The sequence below is a fragment of the Sorex fumeus genome, unplaced genomic scaffold (assembly GCF_029834395.1).
Source record: "Sorex fumeus unplaced genomic scaffold, SorFum_2.1 ptg000309l, whole genome shotgun sequence".
Taxonomy (NCBI): domain Eukaryota; kingdom Metazoa; phylum Chordata; class Mammalia; order Eulipotyphla; family Soricidae; genus Sorex; species Sorex fumeus.
Window position 1 is genome coordinate 245,010 of NW_026606366.1, and position 19,510 is coordinate 264,519.

At 53.3% G+C, this 19,510-nt stretch overlaps 1 protein-coding gene across 1 annotated transcript; it reads left to right on the forward strand.

Moving 5' to 3' along the window:
• The first annotated feature begins 10,581 nt into the window (after window positions 1-10,581).
• Window positions 10,582-16,590, forward strand: TNFSF14 (TNF superfamily member 14). The gene is made up of 4 exons (XM_056109551.1): window positions 10,582-10,816; window positions 12,285-12,296; window positions 13,862-13,903; window positions 16,172-16,590. Exons 1-4 carry the CDS (start codon window positions 10,582-10,584, stop codon window positions 16,588-16,590), a joined length of 708 nt encoding a protein of 235 aa, XP_055965526.1.
• Window positions 16,591-19,510: the final 2,920 nt, after the last annotated feature.

The window sequence follows — 19,510 nt, forward strand, 5'->3', positions numbered from 1 at the left end:
TTCCCAGGAGTAAATATTATTTGGAGTCAATCAACTCCCAACTCACAAAAGCATCAACTGTCTTCTTATGTCTATACGAAAAGGACATTGCTCTAACGTAAACTAGGCAAAGGACATAAGAGAACGAGAAAAGGAATATTTCACTTCCAAATACAAAATGCAGAGTCCCTGGAAGGATCTGACCTTACAAGTCACGGGGTCTGATTAGGGGATCTCGGTGATGCACAGATAACAGAGCAGAGCAGAGAGGTTCAAGATAAGCACAGGTGAATGGGAGCGCCTCAGGAGCACTGTGATGGCTGTAACCCAATAAACCTAAAACTCCTTGAGGCAGGGGAGAAAGAATTATGTTACCCTACACGTCTAAGGCGAGGCTCCGTGACTCCAGAAAATGCTGAGCACTTTCCAGGGGAGACCTATTCAGGAGGAGGGAATAGTAAGTGGAAAGATCTGGGAGCAAAGACACAGGGTCCACGAGTTTCAAAATATGGAGCCACTTACCACCCCAGGGGGGATGGGCTGTTGTCCCTCCGCCTGATCCCCCCTTGGCGGCTCGGTGGCCGTCATCCTCCAGAGGCCATTGGACAGTCAGGCTTGGGCCCGCAGTGACAAAACTTGTTGGGCCTCACGGGATGGGGGCGGAGCAGGTCCTGTCCTTCCCACCCCAACGAGACCCCAAGTCATCGCCCACGAACGGCCTCTCTGGCTCCTGATTAAGCTGCTCAATGGCCATGATCCCAGAGACTCAGGAGCAAATCTCGGAACCGAGCAGGTTTTGGCAGAAATCCCTCCAGATTTAAGTGTTAAAATTTCGGAATTTCAAAATCGCGTGGCCACTACTGCAGCCACGCGACATCATATGTTATTCATAACCAGCAATAGAACACAAATTGTCTACTGTTGCCTTTTCAGCAGATCTGAGTGTTGGGGTAAAATCTCAAATAATGATGGTGGGTCTGGTGTCAAAATATTGAATCTGATCAAAGTAGAGAGAGAGTAATCTGGAAATCATCTGCCCCACAGGTAGGGAGAGGGTGTCGGATGGGGACATACTGGGGGTTTTGATGGTGGAGAAGGGCACTGGTGAAGGTACGGGTGTTTCATTGTATGACAGAGACTTGGACCTGAAAGCTTTGTAACTGCTCTCACAGTGAATCAATAAATAGGTAAAGGTAAAAGGTAAAGGCCCTCCCGTTGATCATCGATTTGCTCGAGTGGGCCCAGTAATGTCTCCATTGGAGACTTTGTTATTACTGTGTCTGGCATATCGAATATGCCACGGGGAGCTTGCCAGGCTCTGCCGTGCGGGCGAGATACTCTCGGTAGCTGGCCAGGCTCTCCGAGAGGGGCGGAGGAATCGAACTCGGGTCGGCCATGTTGGCCGCTTGTAAGGCAAACGCCCTACTGCTGTGCTAATAATCTCAGGGGTAGGACGAAAGAGACGTTACTGGGGCCTGCTCGAGGCAATCAACGAACAACAGGATGGTCGTGATTGTGATCGTGAACATGGTTCAAGGCCAGCCAACTTTTTCTATAATGGCCAGAGAGTAACTTGCACACTCAGAAGGTTAAGAGTTTAAAAGTGAAGACTATTGGGGCTGGAGCAATAACACAGCAGGTTGGGCGTTTGCCTTGCATGCGGCCAACCCGGGTTCGATTCCCAGCATCCCAGATGGTCCCCTGAGCACCGCCAGGGGTGACTCCTGAGTGCAGAGCCAGGAGTAACCCCTGTGCATCGCCGGGTGTGACCCCAAAAGCAAAAAAGAGTGTGAAGACTTATGAAGATCTTTATAAAACAAGAGTGAAAATGTTCACCCTACAAGCGGTCTCTTGGATGGGCTTAGTTTGTGAACTCCAGACTAAGCTTTTATCCTGTTACTGGGGCCAGAACAATAACAAGGCAGGAACATCTGCCTTGCATGCGGAAGATCTGGGTTCGATCTGTGGCATCCCATGGGGTCCCCCTGGCTCCTGTGCCAGGACTGATCCCTGAGCATCGCCAGCTGTGACCCCCAAACCAATAAATAAATATAGATACTGTATCACTGTAGCACTGTTCTCCCGTTGTTCATCGATTTGCTCGAGCAGGCACCAGTAACGTCTCCATTGTGACAATTGTTACTGTGTTTGGCGTATCGAATACGTCACAGGGAGCTTGCCAGGCTTTACCGTACGGGCGAGATACTCTCTGTAGCTTGCCAGCCTCTCCGAGAGGGGCAGAGGAAATCGAACCTGGGTCGGCCGCGTGCAAGGCAAACGCCCTACCTGCTGTGCTATCACTCCAGTCTGGGTTGGAATGATAACACTCATAATTAGGAAATAAAAAGTTCTGTGTGTTCTGGGGGCTCAGGAATAGGGGCGGGGGAGCAGAGGTGGGGTGTCCAGGGATGAAGCAGGAGCTTGGCTCCCCTTATACCTCCAGGGCCTGGAAGGAGGAGTGACCAAGGCAGGGGTCTGGAGGGGGGGTAAAGGGGGTGGGGTGCGGCCCGGGCAGGCAGAGAGAGGGCATGGGCTCACCAGCCTTGCAGCTCCTGTCCACGCTCACTCAAGCTCCCCGTCTTGCTTGTGTGGGTCACACCCGGCGTTGCACAGGGGTTATTCCTGGCTCATGCACTCAGGAATTACTCCTGGCGGTGCTCAGGGGACCATATGGGATGCTGGGAATCGAACCGGGGTCGGCCGCGTGGAAGGCAAACGCCCTCCCCGCTGTGCTATTGCTCCAGCCCCAAGCATGGGACGCCATTAGGTCACTAAGACAAGTCCAGCTCCACCGTGGCATAGCACTGGGTGACCTGATTTGAGAGCCAAGGCCTGGAGGTGTGCAGGAAAGAGGGGCATGTGTGCTCGGGCGCTGGGGGCGTCCCCCAGGAGAGAGGCAGGCGCCGAAGGAGAGTGGGGGGAAGCAGTGGGGGGACCCTGGCCTGGGGTCGGGGGAGGGGGGAATGTCTCCATCCTCACCACTTGGGCCGATACTGGAATTGCGTGTCAGCAGGGTTCTGCTAGGAATAGTCTCTCTTCTCCCTATCTTCCCAACCAGTCAGAGAGGGGAGGCACCTAACCCATCCCCCGAACCAGTCAGAGAGGGGAGGCATGGCGTTAGGCACAGGACCCTAAGCCAGTGGGAACCGTCTGAGCCCACGGGCCAAGGAACTTGGAGAGAGACCCAGTGGAGTGCGGGCTCTGGACATGCTGGTTGGGGAGACGCCCTGGAGGGGTGCTGCTGGTGATGGGTGGGGGGTCCCTTCTCCAAGTGAGGGATGTGCTCTGTGCCGGGAAGACGCAGATACAGACCAGGGCTGGTCCTCCATGCTGCCTGTGTCCCTGTCCCCATCAGAGACCCAAGAACCCCAATTTGCAAAGTTTGTTGAGGTTCTTATGTTTAGTTGTTTTTTTGGTTTTTTTTTTTTTTTTTTTTTGCATTTTGGGTCACACCGGCGATGCACAGGGGTTACTCCTGGCTCTGTACTCAGGACTTACTCCTGGTGGTGCTCGGGGGACCCTATGGGATGCTGGGTATCGAACCCGGGCCGGCCTCATGCAAGGCAAACGCCCTACCCTCTGTGCTATCTCTCCAGCCCAGGTTTTATTGGAGAGTCCACAAGGCTTCCTCCTGGCTCTGTGCTCAGGGAACACTTCTTGTGGTGCTGGGGTGGGCTGGGGGGGGGTTCATTTAGGGTGCCCTGTTCAAAGCAGGGTCAGCCACACACAAGGCAAGAGACGTAACTTGTGACATCTTTCCAACCCTCCCTGTTTGCTTGCTTGCAGATATGCATACATGTACGTTTATGAAAGGCCCACCCAGAATACATAAATCCAGAGAATGGGGAAGCCTGTCAGCGGTTGCCAGGGGCTGGGGACTGGGGAGTGGTCAGTGATTGTTTCCTGGTTGCTGGGTTCCCCTGGAGGGGCTTGAAATTGCTTTGAAAAGAGTTGCACAATATCACACCACAGGGACCAAATACCACCCAGCTGTCTTTCTGAGTAGGGTCAGCTCTGTGTTATGTGAACCTTTTACCCAGATAACGTAAAAATGCATCAGTGGGGGGCTGGAGCAAGGAGGGCGCTGGCCTTGCACGTGGCTGACCCGGGTTCGATCCCCAGCATCCCATAGGGTCCCCTGAGCACTGCCAGGAGTGATTCCTGAGTGCAGAGCTGGGTGTGGTAAGCTGGGTGTGGTCCCAAAACAACACCCCCCACCCCGTCTTAAATTAAAAAAAAAAAGCATCAGTGAAGTCTGAGGATTGCAAATTCCACTGAAAAGTTGCATGCCTGGGCTCACAGGAGTGGCACGTTTTTGTACACGCAAGCTCACACTCACACGTGTGCACCCTGCACCTCCATATGCCTGTACCTACATCCCGTTCTGTGCAGACATGCATGGACACCGTATGCCCTCCTCCCCAACCTTCTCTTCCTCCTTTCCTAAGTTTTTCTTATTGTGCTGTTTGTTTTTCAGGGGGGGGGCGCTGGAGCGATAGCACAGCGGTAGGGCGTTTGCCTTGCACGCAGCCAACATGGTCGACCCGAGTTCGATTCCTCCGCCCCTCTCGGAGAGCCCGGCAAGCTACCGAGAGTATCTCGCCCGTACGGCAGAGCCTGGCAAGCTACCCGTGATGTATTCAATATGCCAAACACAGTAACAACAAGTCTCATGATGGAGATGTTACTGGGCCCGCTCGAGCAAATCGATGAATAACGGGAGGACCGTGACTGTTTTTCGGGGGGCCACACTCAGTAATGCTCAGGGGTCACTCCTGGCTCCTGGCTAAGGAATTACTCCTGGCGGTGCCAGGGGAACTCTATGGGATGCCAGGTTGCATTCAGGTCAGATGCTTGCTGGGCAAACACTCTCCCTGATGTACTATCACGCTTGTCGTTCCCTAAGTTTTCCCACTGCTCTTATGGCCCCCTAAGAGTTCTTTACTGAAGACCTCAGAAAGTTAGCAAACCGGGAAGGCACTTGTTTTGAACACAGCCCACCTAGATTTGATTGCCGGCACTCCATAGGGTTGCCTGAGCACAGAGCCAGGAGTCCGCCCTGAGTACTGCCAGGTGGGGCCCCCAAACAAACACAAAAACCTTTTTTTATTAAAAGTCCTTTATACGGGGCTGGAGAGATAGCAGAGCGGGTAGGGCGTTTTTGCCTTGCACGCGGCCGACCCGGGTTCGATTCCCAGCATCCCATACGGTCCCCTGAGCACTGACAGGAGTAACTCCTGAGTGCAGAGCCAGGAGTAAGCCCTGTGCATTGCCGGGTGTGACCCAAAAAGGAAAAATAAAGTCCTTTATTGAAACCCTCATCCAGTGCTGGCGGGAATGTTGTTTGATTTGACCCCTTTGGAAAATAATATGGACACGCCTCAAGAAAAAACAAGTCATGAATTGAGGAGTTGGAGCAATAGTACAGAGGTAGGACACTTGCCTTGTATGCAGAGGGTCTAGGTTTTATCCATGGAACCCCATAGAGTACCCCCAAACACACCAGGAATTATCCATGAGTACAGAATCAACCTTTGAGCACTGCTGGCTGTGCTTCCCACCAAAAAAAGAAATGAAAAGAGGAGAGGAAAAGTGAGGAGAGAAGAGAAGAGAAAAGGAAAGGAAAGAAAAGAAAAGAAAAGAAAAGAAAAGAAAAGAAAAGACTTTTGTGTCTCTCTGTTCACTGCCCACTACTCACAGTAGCCAAATTCTGGAAATAACCCGAGTATCCAGAAGGGACGAGTGAATAAGAATGTATGGTATTATATACACCACGGGATACTCCCCCACTATAAATCATGAGGGATCGAAGTAATAGTACAGCAATAAGTCACTTGTGTTACATGTGGCTGACCTCGGTGTGATCCCTGGCATCCCATAGGGTCCCCTGAGCACCACCAGGAGTGATACCTGAGTGCAAAGCCAGGAGTAACCCCTGAGCATCACCAAGTGTGGCCCAAAATCCAAAAAAAAAAAAAAATTTAAGAATCCTTTATTTTCATAATCTCATTTTATACCCTCCTTGTCTTTGCCACCTCACAAGAATAAGAACTCTGCAGCTATATAAAAAATATATATATATATATATGAGAGAGAGAACAAAAGGGTTCTCACAGAGGCAGGGTGGGATGGGGGGATGGGGGGTGGGAGGGACACTGGGATCCGTGGTGGTGGGAAATGGGCACTGGTGGAGGGATGGGTACTTGATCTCTGTATAACTGAGACCCAAGCACAAAAGTTTGTAAGTCTACAACTGTACCTCATGGTGTCTCACTAATAAAAATTAAAATATATATATATATATATATATTAGAAAACTAATACCCAGTAGAAGACTAATACCCATGGTCAGGGAAAACAGGGGTTAAGGAGGACTGGTCAATGGTTGGATCTAACCACAACTGTGTGCGAGGCTGAGGGTAGATAAGATAGAGAAGAAACCGGTATGATAATAATAGCTGGAAACAACCACGCTGGACAAGAACTTAGTGTTAAAAGTAGGTAAAGGGGGGCTGGAGTCATAGCACAGCGGGTAGGGCGTTTGCCTTGCACGCGGTCGACCCGGGTTCGATTCCCAGCATCCTATATGGTCCCCCGAGCACCACCAGGAGTAACTCCTGAGTGCAGAGCCAGGAGTAACCCCTGTGCATTGCCGGGTGTGACCCAAAAAAATTTTTTTAAAAAGTAGGTAAAGGGATATTCTTGATAACAATTCAGTAACAATGTTGTAAACCACAATGCCCAAAAGGTGAGAGGAGAGAGAGAGAGAGAGATGGACGGAGAGACAGAGACAGAGACAGAGAGAAGAAAAGTGACTGCCACAGAGGCAGTGGAGGTGGGGGGTGGGTTGACTGAAGGGACCTGGGGACCCTGGTGCCGGGAAAGGGACACTGGCGGAGGGATGGGTCTTGGAACACTGTATGACTAAAATCCGAATCATGAACAGCTTTGTAAGGGTCTATCTCACAGTGATTCAACAACAACAACAAGGACTCCCCCAGCAACTCAAAATCACAATGTGACCCTCTCTCTCACTGTCACACCAGCCAAATGATCTTTCTGAAAAAGGCCGGAAACAGTGTTGGCGGGGCTGTGGTGAAGACAAGGAAATCTAGTCACTGCTGGTAGGAGTGTCGCCTGGTTCAGCCTCTTGGGTAAACAGTCTGGAGACGTCCCAAAACATTGCAAATAGAACTTCCACGTGACCCACTACCCAGCCCCTGGACAGGTCCCCCAGGAACCGCAAAACGTAAATCTGAAAAGACACGAGCACACTGGCGTCCACTGCAGCTTTCTCTGCTATAGCCACAGCTGGATGGCTCCAGTGCCCCAAAGCATCTGGGTCGAGACACTGTTCTCTGGGGCTGGAGAGAGCCCTGGGTTCTATCCTTGGCTTCCCTTAGGGACCCCCAAGCACAGCAGAAGTGATGCCTGAGCACAGAGTCAGGAGTAAGCCCTGAGCACTGCTGGGTGTGGAGAGAGAAAGAAAGAAAGAAAGAAAGAAAGAAAGAAAGAAAGAAAGGAAGGAAGGAAGGAAGGGAGGGAAAGTTGGAAGGAAGGAGAGAGAAAGAAAAAGAAAGGAAGGAAGGAGAGAGAAAGAAAAAGAAAGGAAGGAAGGAGAGAGAAAGAAAAGAGAAAGAAAGGAACGAAGGAACGAAGGAAGGGAAGGAAGGAAGGAGGGAAGGAAGGAAGGAAGAGAGAGAATGAAAGAGAAGAAGGAAGGAAAGAAGGGAGAAAGAAAGAGAAAGAAAGAAAGGGAGAAAGAAAGAAAGAAAGAGAGAGAGAGAAAAAAGAGAAAGAAAGGAGGAAGGAATAAAAGAAAGAAAGAAAGAAAGAAAGAAAGAAAGAAAGAAAGAAAGAGGAGGAAAGAAAGAAAGAGAGAGAAAGGAGGAAGGAATAAAAGAAAGAAAGAAAGAAAGAAAGAAAGAGGAGGAAAGAAAGAAAGAGAGAGAAAGGAGGAAGGAATAAAAGAAAGAAAGAGAGGGAAAGGAGGAAAGAAAGAAAGAAAGAAAGAAAGAAGAAAGAAAGAAAGAAAGAAAGAAAGAGAAAGGAGGAAGGAATAAAAGAAAGAAAGAAAGAAAGAGAGAGAGAGAAAGGAAGGAAGGAAGGAAGGAAGAAAGAAAGAAAGAAAGGAAGAAAGAGAAAGGAGGAGAGAAAGAAAGAAAGAAAGAAAGAAAGAAAGAAAGAAAGAAGGAAGGAAGGAAGGAAGAGAAAGTTGAAAGGGAGAAAGAAAAAGGAGAGAAAGAAAGAGAAAGGAAGGAAGGAAGGAAGGAAGGAAGGAAGGAAGAGAAAGTTGAAAGGGAGAAAGAAAAAGGAGAGAAAGAAAGAGAAAGGAAGGAAGGAAGGAAGGAAGGAAGGAAGGAAGGAAGGAAGGAAGGAAGGAAGGAAGGAAGGGACTAAACCCTGAGATAAGGGTTCATAGAGCTGGGAACCGAGGGGGTCCCGGGACGTGGGGAACGGGGGCTCGTGAGGTAACGGTGGAAGCGTCTTGAAACAAGGGTGGCGAGACTGACGCCCCAGCCCTGGAGCTGTAAACCGTGGTCTCAGTACCACTCCAGACCTTGAGCCCACGGTTGAAAGAACTTCAAGGCGGGGCGGTGGGGACGGTTCAGAAGTAAGGCAGCGGCGTGGGGGCCTGGGAGAGTTCAGAGGGGCAGGCGCTGGCCTCACATACCCCACCTGCCTCCCATCCCCATCGAGTCCCCGAGCACTTAGCCAAGAGTGATCCTGGGCAGAGCCAGGACTAGACCATGTGACCCCAAACCAAAGCAAAACAGCAACAGAAACAGTGCTTGCCTTACATGTGGCTGCCCACAAAAGTGCCCCCAAATCCCACACCACAAGATTTTTGAATCAAGAAAATTACCGATGGGGCTGGGGCGATAGCACAGCGGGTAGAGCGTTTGCCTTGCACGCGGCCGACCCGGGTTCGATTCCCAGCATCCCTTTGGGTCCCCTGAGCACCGCCAGGAGTCATTCCTGAGTGCAGAGCCAGGAGGAACCCCTGAGCATTGCCGGGTGTGACTGAAAAAGCAAAAAATAAATAAATAAAATAATTTTTTTAAAAACTAAAATAAGGGCTGGAGCGATAGCACAGTGGATAGGGTGTTTGCCTTGCCCGCGGCCGACCCGGGTTCGATCCCCAGCATCCCATAGGGTCCCCTGAGCACCACCAGGAGTAATTCCTGAGTGCAGAGCCAGGAGCAACCCCTGTGCATTGCTAGGTGTGACCCAAAAAGGAAAATAAATAAATAAATAAAATTAAAAAATAAAAATAAAAACTAAAATAAGGGGGGCTGGAGAGATAGCACAACAGGTAGGGCGTTTGCCCTGCACGCGGCCGACCCGGGTTCGATTCCCAGCGTCCCATTGGATCCCCCGAGCACTGCCAGGGGTCATTCCTGAGTGCAGAGCCAGGAGGAACCCCTGTGCATCGCCGGGTGTGACCCAAAAAAAGCAAAATAAATAAATAAATAAATAAAATAAAAACTAAAATAAAATAAGTTACGGCTTTAGGGGCCAAGGCAATAGTACAGCAGGGAAAGTACTTGTCTTGTGTAGGGTTGACACAAGTTTGATCTCTGGCGTCCCCTAGGGTCCCTCAAGCCCTTCCAGGAGTGAACCCTGAGGGTAGAGTCAGATGTAATCCATGAATACCCCTGGGTGTGATCATTGCCCCTCCCCCCCCAAAAAAATGACCCTTCATTCATTCAAAAGAATAATAATAGGACTGGAGCATTAGAACAGCAGGTAAAGCACTTGCTTTGCGCGTGGCTGACCTGGGTTCGATCCCTGGCACCCCACATGAGCTGAGTTCAATCCCCTTCACCTCACATGGTCCACCCCTCCCCCCCCCCCGCCCGAGCACTGCCAGGGGTGATTCTTGAGTACAGAGCCAGGAGTAAGCCCTGAGCACAGCCAGGTGTGACCTCCAAACAAAACAAAGAATATTAATAAAGAATAAAAGTGTCGGGGCTGGAGCGATAGCACAGCGGGGAGGGCGTCTGCCTTGCATGCGGCAGACCCGGGTTCGATTCCCAGCATCCCATAGGGTCCCCTGAGCACCACCGGGGGTGATTCCTGAGTGCAGAGCCAGGAGGAACCCCTGAGCATTGCTGGGTGTGACCCCAAAAAAGAAAAGAAAAGAAAAAAAAGAATGGAAGTGTCCTAAGTTAAGGGCTTTCCCGACTCTCCACATCTCTCCCCTGCAAAGTAACCTGGAACAGTGCCTGACCCAGTGGAGAAATTCTGGCCACTGGGATGAATGAATGAAAGAATGAATGAATGAATGACACCCCCAGAGGGGAAACCAGGCCCTCCCCCGCCCCATGGCCACCTGACTCACATCTTCAGAAGCCTCTGGAAATTGTTAAGAACACGTGAGAGACAGAGAGATGGGCCCGAGGAGGGGGTGGGGGCACAGGAAGGCGAGGGAGGGGGGAAGGGGAGGGGCCGAACCGCAGCTCTAAAGGGGCCCCGGGCGCACCGACAGTCAGTGCAGGGCACCGGTTGGGCAATCGCCGGTTCCTCCCGCCGCCGGGGTCTGCAGGACCCAGTCAGCTGGTGCCAACACACCCACTCTGCACCCTCCTCGGAGCAGGCATGGAAGAGGCTGGGGTGAGGCCCTCGGTGTTCGTGGTGGACGGACAGACCGACGTCCCTTTCCGGAGACTCGGGCCCAGGAAAGACCGCTGCAACGCCACCCGGCTGGGCCTGGGCCTCCTGCTGCTGCTGCTGGTGGCCGGGCTGGTCATTCAGGGCTCCTTCTTGCTCCAGCTGCACTGGCGGATGGAAGAAATGGTGAGTGAGGGGCCCCGGCAGGCCGGAAGGTGGGAGGGTGGGGGCCTGGGGTGGGGACCTTGGAGAGAGAGCAGGTTGGCTGTCCGGGTCACCAAAGCTCCTTGTGCATGCATGCACGGAGGCGGGACCCAGAGCAACCTGGCGCCCCGGAGCTCAGTGTCCCCCTCTGTAAAATAAAATTTAAAAAAAAGGGGGCGGGAGTGATAGCACAGCGGGGAGGGCGTTTGCCTTGCATGCGGCCGACCCGGGTTCGATTCCCAGCATCCCATATGTTCCCCTGAGCACCGCCAGGAGTAATTCCTGAGTGCAGAGCCAGGAGGAACCCCTGTGCATTGCCGGGTGTGACCCAAAAAGCAAAAAAAAAATTTTTTTTTGAGGGGCTGGAGCAATAGCACAGTGGGTAGGGCGTTTGCCTTGCACGCGGCCGACCCGGGTTCGATTCCCAGCATCCCATATGGTCCCCCAGGCACCGCCAGGGGTAATTCCTGAGTGCATGAGCCAGGAGGAACCCCTGTGCATCGCTGGGTGTGACCCAAAAACAAAACAAAACAAAAAAAATGCAGGGGCTGGAGTGATAGCACAGCGGGGAGGGCGTTTGCCTTGCACGCGGCCGACCTGGGTTCGATTCCCAGCATCCCATAGGATCCCCAGAGCACCTCCAGAAGTGATTCCTGAGTGCATGAGCCAGGAGTGACCCCTGAACATCGCAGGGTGTGACCCCAAAACCAAAAAGAAAGAAAAAGAAAGAAAAAAAGAAACCAGGGCTGGAGCGATAGCACAGAGGGTAGGGCGTTTGCCTTGCACGTGGCCGACCTGGGTTCGATTCCCAGCATCCCATATGATCCCCTGAGCACCGCCAGGGGTAATTCCTGAGTGCATGAGCCAGGAGGAACCCCTGTGCATCGCCGGGTGTGACCCACAAAGGAAAAAAAAAATTTTAATTAAAAAAAAATTAAAAAGAAAAAAAAAAGAAAAAGCCCTGCCCAGCTCAGGTCTCTTAGGTAAGAGTCGGTGGCGGCCTGGAGCCCCGCCCCCTGAAAGCGCTCCTCCAATCAGAACCGCGCGTTCGCCGCTCTCCCCGCCCACCGCGGGGGTGACTGACAGGCAATTGACAAATAGAGCCACGTGCGCGGTCACTGGGTTTGCGTTGCAGAGGGGAGACGGCCAGGCCAAGCTCTCGCGGTGGGAACTGTGTCTTTGCAATCACCTCGCAGCAAGCGTGCGTGTGGTTGATCAGCCGGTTCCCCTGTTGATCCTCGACTGCAATCCTAAGGGCTCGTTATCGATCATAAGGGCTCGTTATCGACCCGGGTTCGATTCCCGGGTCCGGACGGCTGCACGCTCGTGCACAGACGCTGCGGGTCGTGACCTGGCATCGCCGCGTTCTTGCCCATCCGCAACCCGGGCTGTTGTGCCTCCTGGGTTCCTGGGTTTCTCCGCGCGTGTAGACAGACAGACCCCGCGGGGCCCCGCTCTGAGCAGGGAGAGGATTGGAGCTCTGGAAGAGAACTTGCAGGGTTTTTTTTGGTTGGGTTTTTTTTTTTTTTTTTGGCTTTTTGGGTCACCCCTGGCGATGCACAGGGGTTACTCCTGGCTCTGCACTCAGGAATGACCCCTGGCGGTGCTCAGGGGACCCTATGGGATGCTGGGAATCGAACCCGGGTCGGCCGTGTGCAAGGCAAATGCCCTCCCCGCTGTACTATCACTCAAGCCCCAAGCTTTTTTTTTTTTTTTTGCTTTTTTGGGTCACACCCAGCGATGCTCAGAGGTTATTCCTGGCTCTGCACTCAGGAATCACTCCTGGAGGTGCTCAGGGGACCCTATGGGATGCTGGGAATCGAACCCGGGTCGGCCGCGTGCAAGGCAAATGCCCTACTCGCTGTGCTATCACTCCAGCCCAAGAGAACTTGCAGGTTTGGGCTCCTGAATCCCGACCCTAGCAGCTTCCCACCCCCACCCACTCCCCCGACCCCCCAAAAATGTGCCCTGCGTAAGTCATTGGAGATGCCTTGACGATGTCACAGAAGCATTGGAGACTGTGCTGCCCTGAGCCTTGCGTCCCCCTGCCCACCCTGTCCAGCCACCCGGGTGTCCTAGCTTTACTGTGGCTTATGTAGCAGTCAGCCTTTGGTGTGTAGTGAGTGACCTTTGGAGGTTGCCTCCTGGGTGTCTGGTAGAAGAATATACTTTGGGGCTGACAGCACAGCGGGGAGGGCATTTGCCTTGCAGGCGGCCGACCCGGGTTCGATTCCCAGCATCCCATAGGGTCCCCTGAGCTCCGCCAGGAATGATTCCTGAGTGCAGAGCCAGGAATAACCTCTGAGCATCGCTGGGTGTGACCCAAAAAAGCAAAAAAAAAAAAAAAAAAAAAAAAAGCTTGGGGCTTGAGTGATAGTACAGCGGGGAGGGCGTTTGCCTTGCACGCGGCCGACCCGGGTTTGACTACCAGCATCCCATAGGGTCCCCTGAGCACCGCCAGGAGTAATTCCTGAGTGCAGAGCCAGGAGTAACCCCTGTGCATCTCCGGGTGTAACCCAAAAAGAAAAAAAAAAGAGAAGAATATGCTTTGCACAAGTGAACTCAAAAAATCCTAAGCCCGATTCTATGTGCCAAGGGGGGAAACTGAGGCACTGGACGCTTGGGAGGGTGCCGATGGGGATCGGTGGGGGGAAGTGCCATGCCATGGGGCTGTTGGGTCCATGTCTGAGGGTGGAGTCGGGGGTGTGGGCGTCCCTCAGCCCTGAGTGATTTTTCATTGTGCATTTTCCAGGACCAAGGGACGATGGGATCGGATGGGCAGCTTGTCCACAGTGAGTAACCGTCCTGGTACCCCAGTGAGGGCAGATTTCAGGGAGGGGGTGTTCCTGCGCTACCCTCAGCCCCGCTGCCCATTGCTCAATCAGTTTTGCACAACTGGTCCATCATTAGCTGTCCCTCCCCCAGGCCCTGAGAAGCAGAAGTTGGGGTCTCTCCGGAAAGGGTGCGGTTTGCCCCAAGAGGTCACCTTACTGACCTCCAGGGAAGCTGGCTCTTTCCCCCTTCCCACTGCTTTCACCTCTGACCTTTGACCCTCTCTCCCCAGAGCGGAACTCTGCGGAGGAGAAACCAGTGGCACACCTTACAGGTAAGAGTGACCTGTGTTGGTGGGGGGGGGGGGGGGCTGGAGAGATAGCACAGCGGGGAGGGCGTTTGCCTTGCACGCGGCCGACCCGGGTTCGATTCCCAGCATCCCATAATGGTCGGTCCCCTGAGCACCGCCAGGAGTAACTCCTGAGTGCAGAGCCAGGAGGAACCCCTGTGCATTGCTGGATGTGACCCAAAAAGCAAAAAAAAAAAAAAAAAGAGTGACCTGGGGGGAAAAATGAGTACCCTAACAGGTCAGAGCATCCATTCATTCGGAGTTCATTCAGAGTTGCTCTGTCATAGGGTTCCCGCACTGGGCGGCAGGGGGCTGTGAAGGGGGGGACACACCAGACAGTACTCAGGGATTACTCCTGATTCTGTGCTCGAGAATCACTCCTGGTGGGGATTGGGAGACCCTATGTGGTGCCAGCTTTGAACCCAGGTCAGCCGTGTGCAAGGGAAGGGCCCTCTCACCGTACTATTTCTCTGGTTCCAACAGCTGCTATCTTTGCCTCCACTTTATAAATGGGAAACTGAGGCACACAGATTCCCAATCAGGTTGCCAGAGCCAGTTCCGCCCCATCCCCTCAGTTCTACCATCTCTAGGCTGTTTAGGGTAATTTTTTTACTCGGATTTGGTTGGGGTGGCCACACCTGGCAGGGCTTATGGGGCACTCCTGGATGAGTGCTCAGAAGTCACCCGTGTGCTTGGGGAACTGTGAGGTGATGGAGAGAGAACCAGGGGCGCCCACATGCAAAACCTGTGTCTTTTTTTTTATTTCATTTTTTAAAATATGTTAAAGAAATAGCTTCATTTAACACCTCCTTTGAAAGACAGAGAGGCAATTAAATTTAATTCCAAGGTATTCTTTTATCCCCAATTAAAAAAAAATATTGAATCACCGTGAGATGCAGTTACAAAGCTTTCACCTTCGAGTTTCAGTGATACAATGATCGAACACCCTTCCCTCCACCGATGCACATTTCCCACCACCAATCTCGCCAGTATCCCCACCCCCCACTTACCAGCCCTCCCCCTGCCTCTGTTCCCAATTTTTATTTTTTTATGTTTTGGGTTTGGGGACCACACTGGCAATCTTTGGGGATTACTCCTGATTCTGTGCTTAGGGGCTACTCCCAGAGGTGTTCAGGGAACCCTGTGTGGTGTCAGTACCCAAACCACAGTCAAGCCACCAACAAACAAATTCTCTACCTGCTACACCATCTCTCCAGCCCCCAGACTGGTTCTTCGAACCACTGAGTCATGCGACCCCCTTTTCCTCTGTCTGCAGATATTCCGATGCGTGGTGTCATGGCTCTGTGCCTCAGTTTCCCCACTTTCAAAGCAAGGCTAAAGGGAATAAATCGGGTAGCACTTGCTTTGCAAGAGACTGACCTGGGTTCGATCCCTGGCACCCCATAGGGTCCCCAGAGCCCCACCAGGCATGATTCCTGAATGCAGAGCCGAGAATCAGCTCAGAGCGTCATCAGCTTGTGGCCCAAAAACTTTTAAAAAAAAAATATTGTCTTGTCAAAAACAAACACTTGTCCTCCCGTTGTTCATCGATTTGCTCGAGCGGGCCCAGCAATGTCTCCATTTTGAGACTTCTTGTCACTGTGTTTGGCATATCGAATACGTCCCAGGTAGCTCGCCAGGCTTAAAATATCAAGATAAATATTTTCTTAAAATATTAAGAAAATTTTTTAAATATTACAATTCTATTATTATTATAAAAAGATCGAAAGAATTTTTTTTTCTTTTTGGGCCACACCCAGCGATGCTCAGGGGTTACTCCTGGCTCTGCAATCAGGAATTACTCCTGGCGGTGCTTGGGGGACCAGATGGGATGCCGGGGGTTGAACCCGGGTTGGCCGCATGCAAGGCAAACACCCTACCGACTGTATTATGGTTCCGGCCCCAGAAAGAATTTTTTAATATAGGAAATGATGCAGCTGGAACAATAGCACAATGCGAGGGCACTTACCTTACACATGGCTGACCCAGGTTCAATTCCCGGCATCCCATAGGGTCCCCTGAGCACCGACAGGAGTGATCCCTGAGTGCAGAGCCAGGAGTAAGCCTTGGGCATCACCAGACGTGACCACAAATAAAGAAATAAAAGGAACAAATCCGTGGAGAGTTGCCCAACAGTCTAGCAGAGAGATGGGGGGGGGGGGGGGCGTGTTCTCAGAGAGGGCAGGGGCTGGGTCTCCTCCTCCCCAGTTGAAGCGTGCACTGACCCTTCCCCCCTGACCCGTCCCCTCCCAGGTTCCAACTTCAGCCTTCCAGACGACCAAAGCCCCCTGCTGTGGGAGACGCGGTTCGGGATGGCCTTCATACGCGGCTTCCGATACCAGGACGGTGCCCTGATCATCTGCAGGGCGGGCTACTATTACATCTACTCCAAGGTGCAGCTGGCCAACCCGGGCTGCCCCGAAGGGGACTATTCCTACGCCCTGGGCCTCTACTTGCGCACGCCTCGCTACCCCGAGGAGCTGAAGATCCTGACCGGGAGGACCACGCCGTGTGAGATGGAGAGCAAGGAACAGGTGTGGTTTGACACCAGCTTCCTGGGGGGTTTGGTCTACCTGGAGCCCCAGGACCAGGTGGTGGTACGGATGCTGGACTCCAACTTGATCCTCGTCCGGGATGAGATGCAGTCCTACTTCGGCGCCTTCATGGTGTGAAGGGAGGAGAGAAGGGGTGATGGACACGTGGACGGATGGAACGGGACGGGGGTCAGGGGGACCAGGCAGAGGTCTGGGGAGGGGAGGAGAGGGGGGAACTCTCCAGCCGGCTCCAGACCTCAGGGCGCACCTCCAGGAAGGAACACAGACGTCGCAGCTGCAGGATTCAGGTGGGGAGCGGTCCCAGGAGGGACGGGCAACCCAGCCAGGCGCTCTCAGTGGACACTGCCGTAGACAAGAATTAGAACGCTTGCGGGGCTGGAGCGACAGCACAGCGGGGAGGGCGTTTGACTTGCACGAGGCCGACCCGGGTTCGATTCCCAGCATCCCATAGGGTCCCCCGAGCACCGCCAGGAGTGATTCCTGAGTGCATGAGCCAGGAGGAACCCCTGGGCATTGCGGGGTGTGACGCAAAAAGCAAAAAAAAAAGATAGAGAGAGAGAGAGAGAGAAAGAGCCTGCCACCAAGACTTGTACGAGAAGGTGGGGAGGGCCTGCTGGTTCCCACGCCTGCGCCCCCAAAGGAAGGGGTGAAACTGATCCGCCTGGCATCAGGAAAGAAGGGGTGAAGGGTGGGTATTTATTCTTTCAATGCAGAATCAAGTGGAACACCGCAGGAGTCCCGGTTCCTTGGTGGAGGGCTGCAAAGCCATGGACCTGGTCACTCCTGTGGCTGGTGGTGGGGTGACTGGGGGAGGGGGTTGGGACTCTCCCCAGGAACTCAGCCTGCAACGAGTCGGGCCCTCAGCCACCCACGGATCGAGTCATACCCTCCAGTTCCACCCACAGGCTTAGGGCCACACCTCAGCCCGGCCACAAAAATATCACTCTGACACGCAGGCGCAGAAGCGGGCAGGAGCCCACTGGCTCTCCCAGGTCTGCTTCCTACCGGGGTGGACATCTTCCCATGGCAGCTGCTTTCTGGGTTCCAGTGGCCCCAGTGTGTCCCCTCCTGGCTAAGCACAGGCGTGCAAACACACACACACACAGACACACACGTGCACGCACACACGCACACCACCACCTTCAGGACACCATGATTGCGGCTTCAGACTGTCTGGAACAGCCTAGTGCCTAGGAAATGACTCAGTTGGGAATGATGGGGTGGGAGTGGGGTGGGGGAGAGTGAGGGAGGGAAGACCCAGGAAGAAGAGAAAGGCACTGAGTCACACCTATGAATCCAGAAAATCTTTTAGGTTTGTTTGTTTGGAGGGGGCCTTTGTGCTCTGAAGGAACTGGGGGACCCTATGGGATGCTGGGATTGACCCCGACCGGCTGCACTATTGCTCTGGCCCTAGACCATCTATTTTGGGGTGGGGTGGGAGTAAAGGCCTTCAGGCCCCCCAGTGAGCCTCGGAAAGCTGGGGGCTCCTCCCTGGTTTTCTCAGCCAACTTTCCCCCGTGATTCAACGCAAGGGTCAGAGGACATGGTATTTTCCCAGACCACCCTGGAGATTCTGGGGCTCTCCTGGGTTGCGCCCGGCGATCCTGGGGGACCCTGGGGTATGGGGATCGGATGGGATCAGGTCCAGGCCGGAAGTGAGCCCCACCTCTGTGCTCTCTCTCGGGTCCCACACCCAGAGAATCTTTCAGGCAGCTTCGTAGCCACAGAGCCTGATTTTTTGCACAGTGCAAACCCTCGGAAATGCGCCCAGCACAATCGCACGCACACCCCCATCCCAGCCCCAGGCACTCTCAGAGACTAACACCCAAACACACACGCATGCACACACACACACACACACACACACACAGAGAGAGAGAGAGAGAGAGAGAGAACCTGAGGTCTCTCCTATCCAAGACCCAACACATCCTGGAGTGAGAGAGAGTCCAGTTTGGTCCGTCCCCCACCCCCCAGACTCCTGGACCACTGGTGGTGGGAAAAATAAATGGCTAGTGTTTGTTTGACACCTGAGTCCCTTCTGTCATTGTCCTTGGGGGGTGGGGAGTGCAGAGCCACAAGAATCCAGCTGTCCAAATGACAACGCACTTGGGGCTGAAGCCATAGTAGAGTGGGGAAGGTGTTTACCTGGCACGCGGCCGTCCCAGGTTCAATCCCCAGCATCCTAGGGGGGGGTCCCCTGAGCACTGTCAGGAGTTATTCCTGAGTTGCAGAGCCAGGAGGAACCCATGAGCATCGCCGGGTGTCACCCAAAAAGACAAAAAAAAAAAAATGACCGGCTGGAGCAATAGCACAGCAAGGAAGGGCGTTTGCCTTGCATGTGGCCGATCCGGGTTCGATTCCCAGCATCCCATAGGGTCCCCCGGGCACCACCAGGAGTCGTTCCTGAGTGCATGAGCCAGGAGGAACCCCTGAGCATCACCGGGTGTGACCCAAAAAGCAAAAAAAAAAAAGACAATGCTGAACCCAACATGGTCCATGGGTCCAGGACACTTTGGGTGAAGCTGAGCTGCCCGCATTTTAGATGCCCGTTCATTCAGCCCCTGACTGGATTGGCAGAGGGGTCGTGGAGGGCGAGGGGTGCAGATGACAAGGTGCAGAGCCATCAGACGGACTCTGCAAAGGAACTGCAGAGGAAGGAATCAGCCCCGAGCAGCGGGTGAATCACTCAGTATCATCGAGACTGTGGTTGTCATCATTGTGTCATTTGGGGATGCTGGTGGGAGGGGCGGGGGGGGAGGCTTGGGCAGGCAGGAAGTAGGGGTTCCCCTTCCACTCTGCCCTTTGCAGGGGGGTGTGAACTTGAGGAAGTCTCAACCTCCTGGTGCCTCAGCTTCTCCACTTGTAAAACAAAACAACCAGGAAACCCCCTCTGGTTCCCCCATCCCGAGCCAGGGGTCCTGTAAAGATATCGAGGGGGTCCGAGTGATAGTCCGGCAGGGAGGGAGGGCATTTGCCTTGCACACGGCTGCCCCGGGTTCGATCCCTGACCTCCTATAGGGTCCCCTGAGTACCACCG

What these genes read in the sequence shown, in the direction of transcription:
- TNFSF14 (XM_056109551.1), top strand. Translation starts at nt 10,582, where the DNA reads ATGGAAGAGGCTGGGGTGAGGCCCTCGGTGTTCGTGGTGGACGGACAG. An exon ending in ACCAGTGGCACACCTTACAG is followed by an intron (nt 13,904 to 16,171) that starts GTAAGAGTGACC and finishes GTCCCCTCCCAG; the next exon opens with GTTCCAACTTCAGCCTTCCA.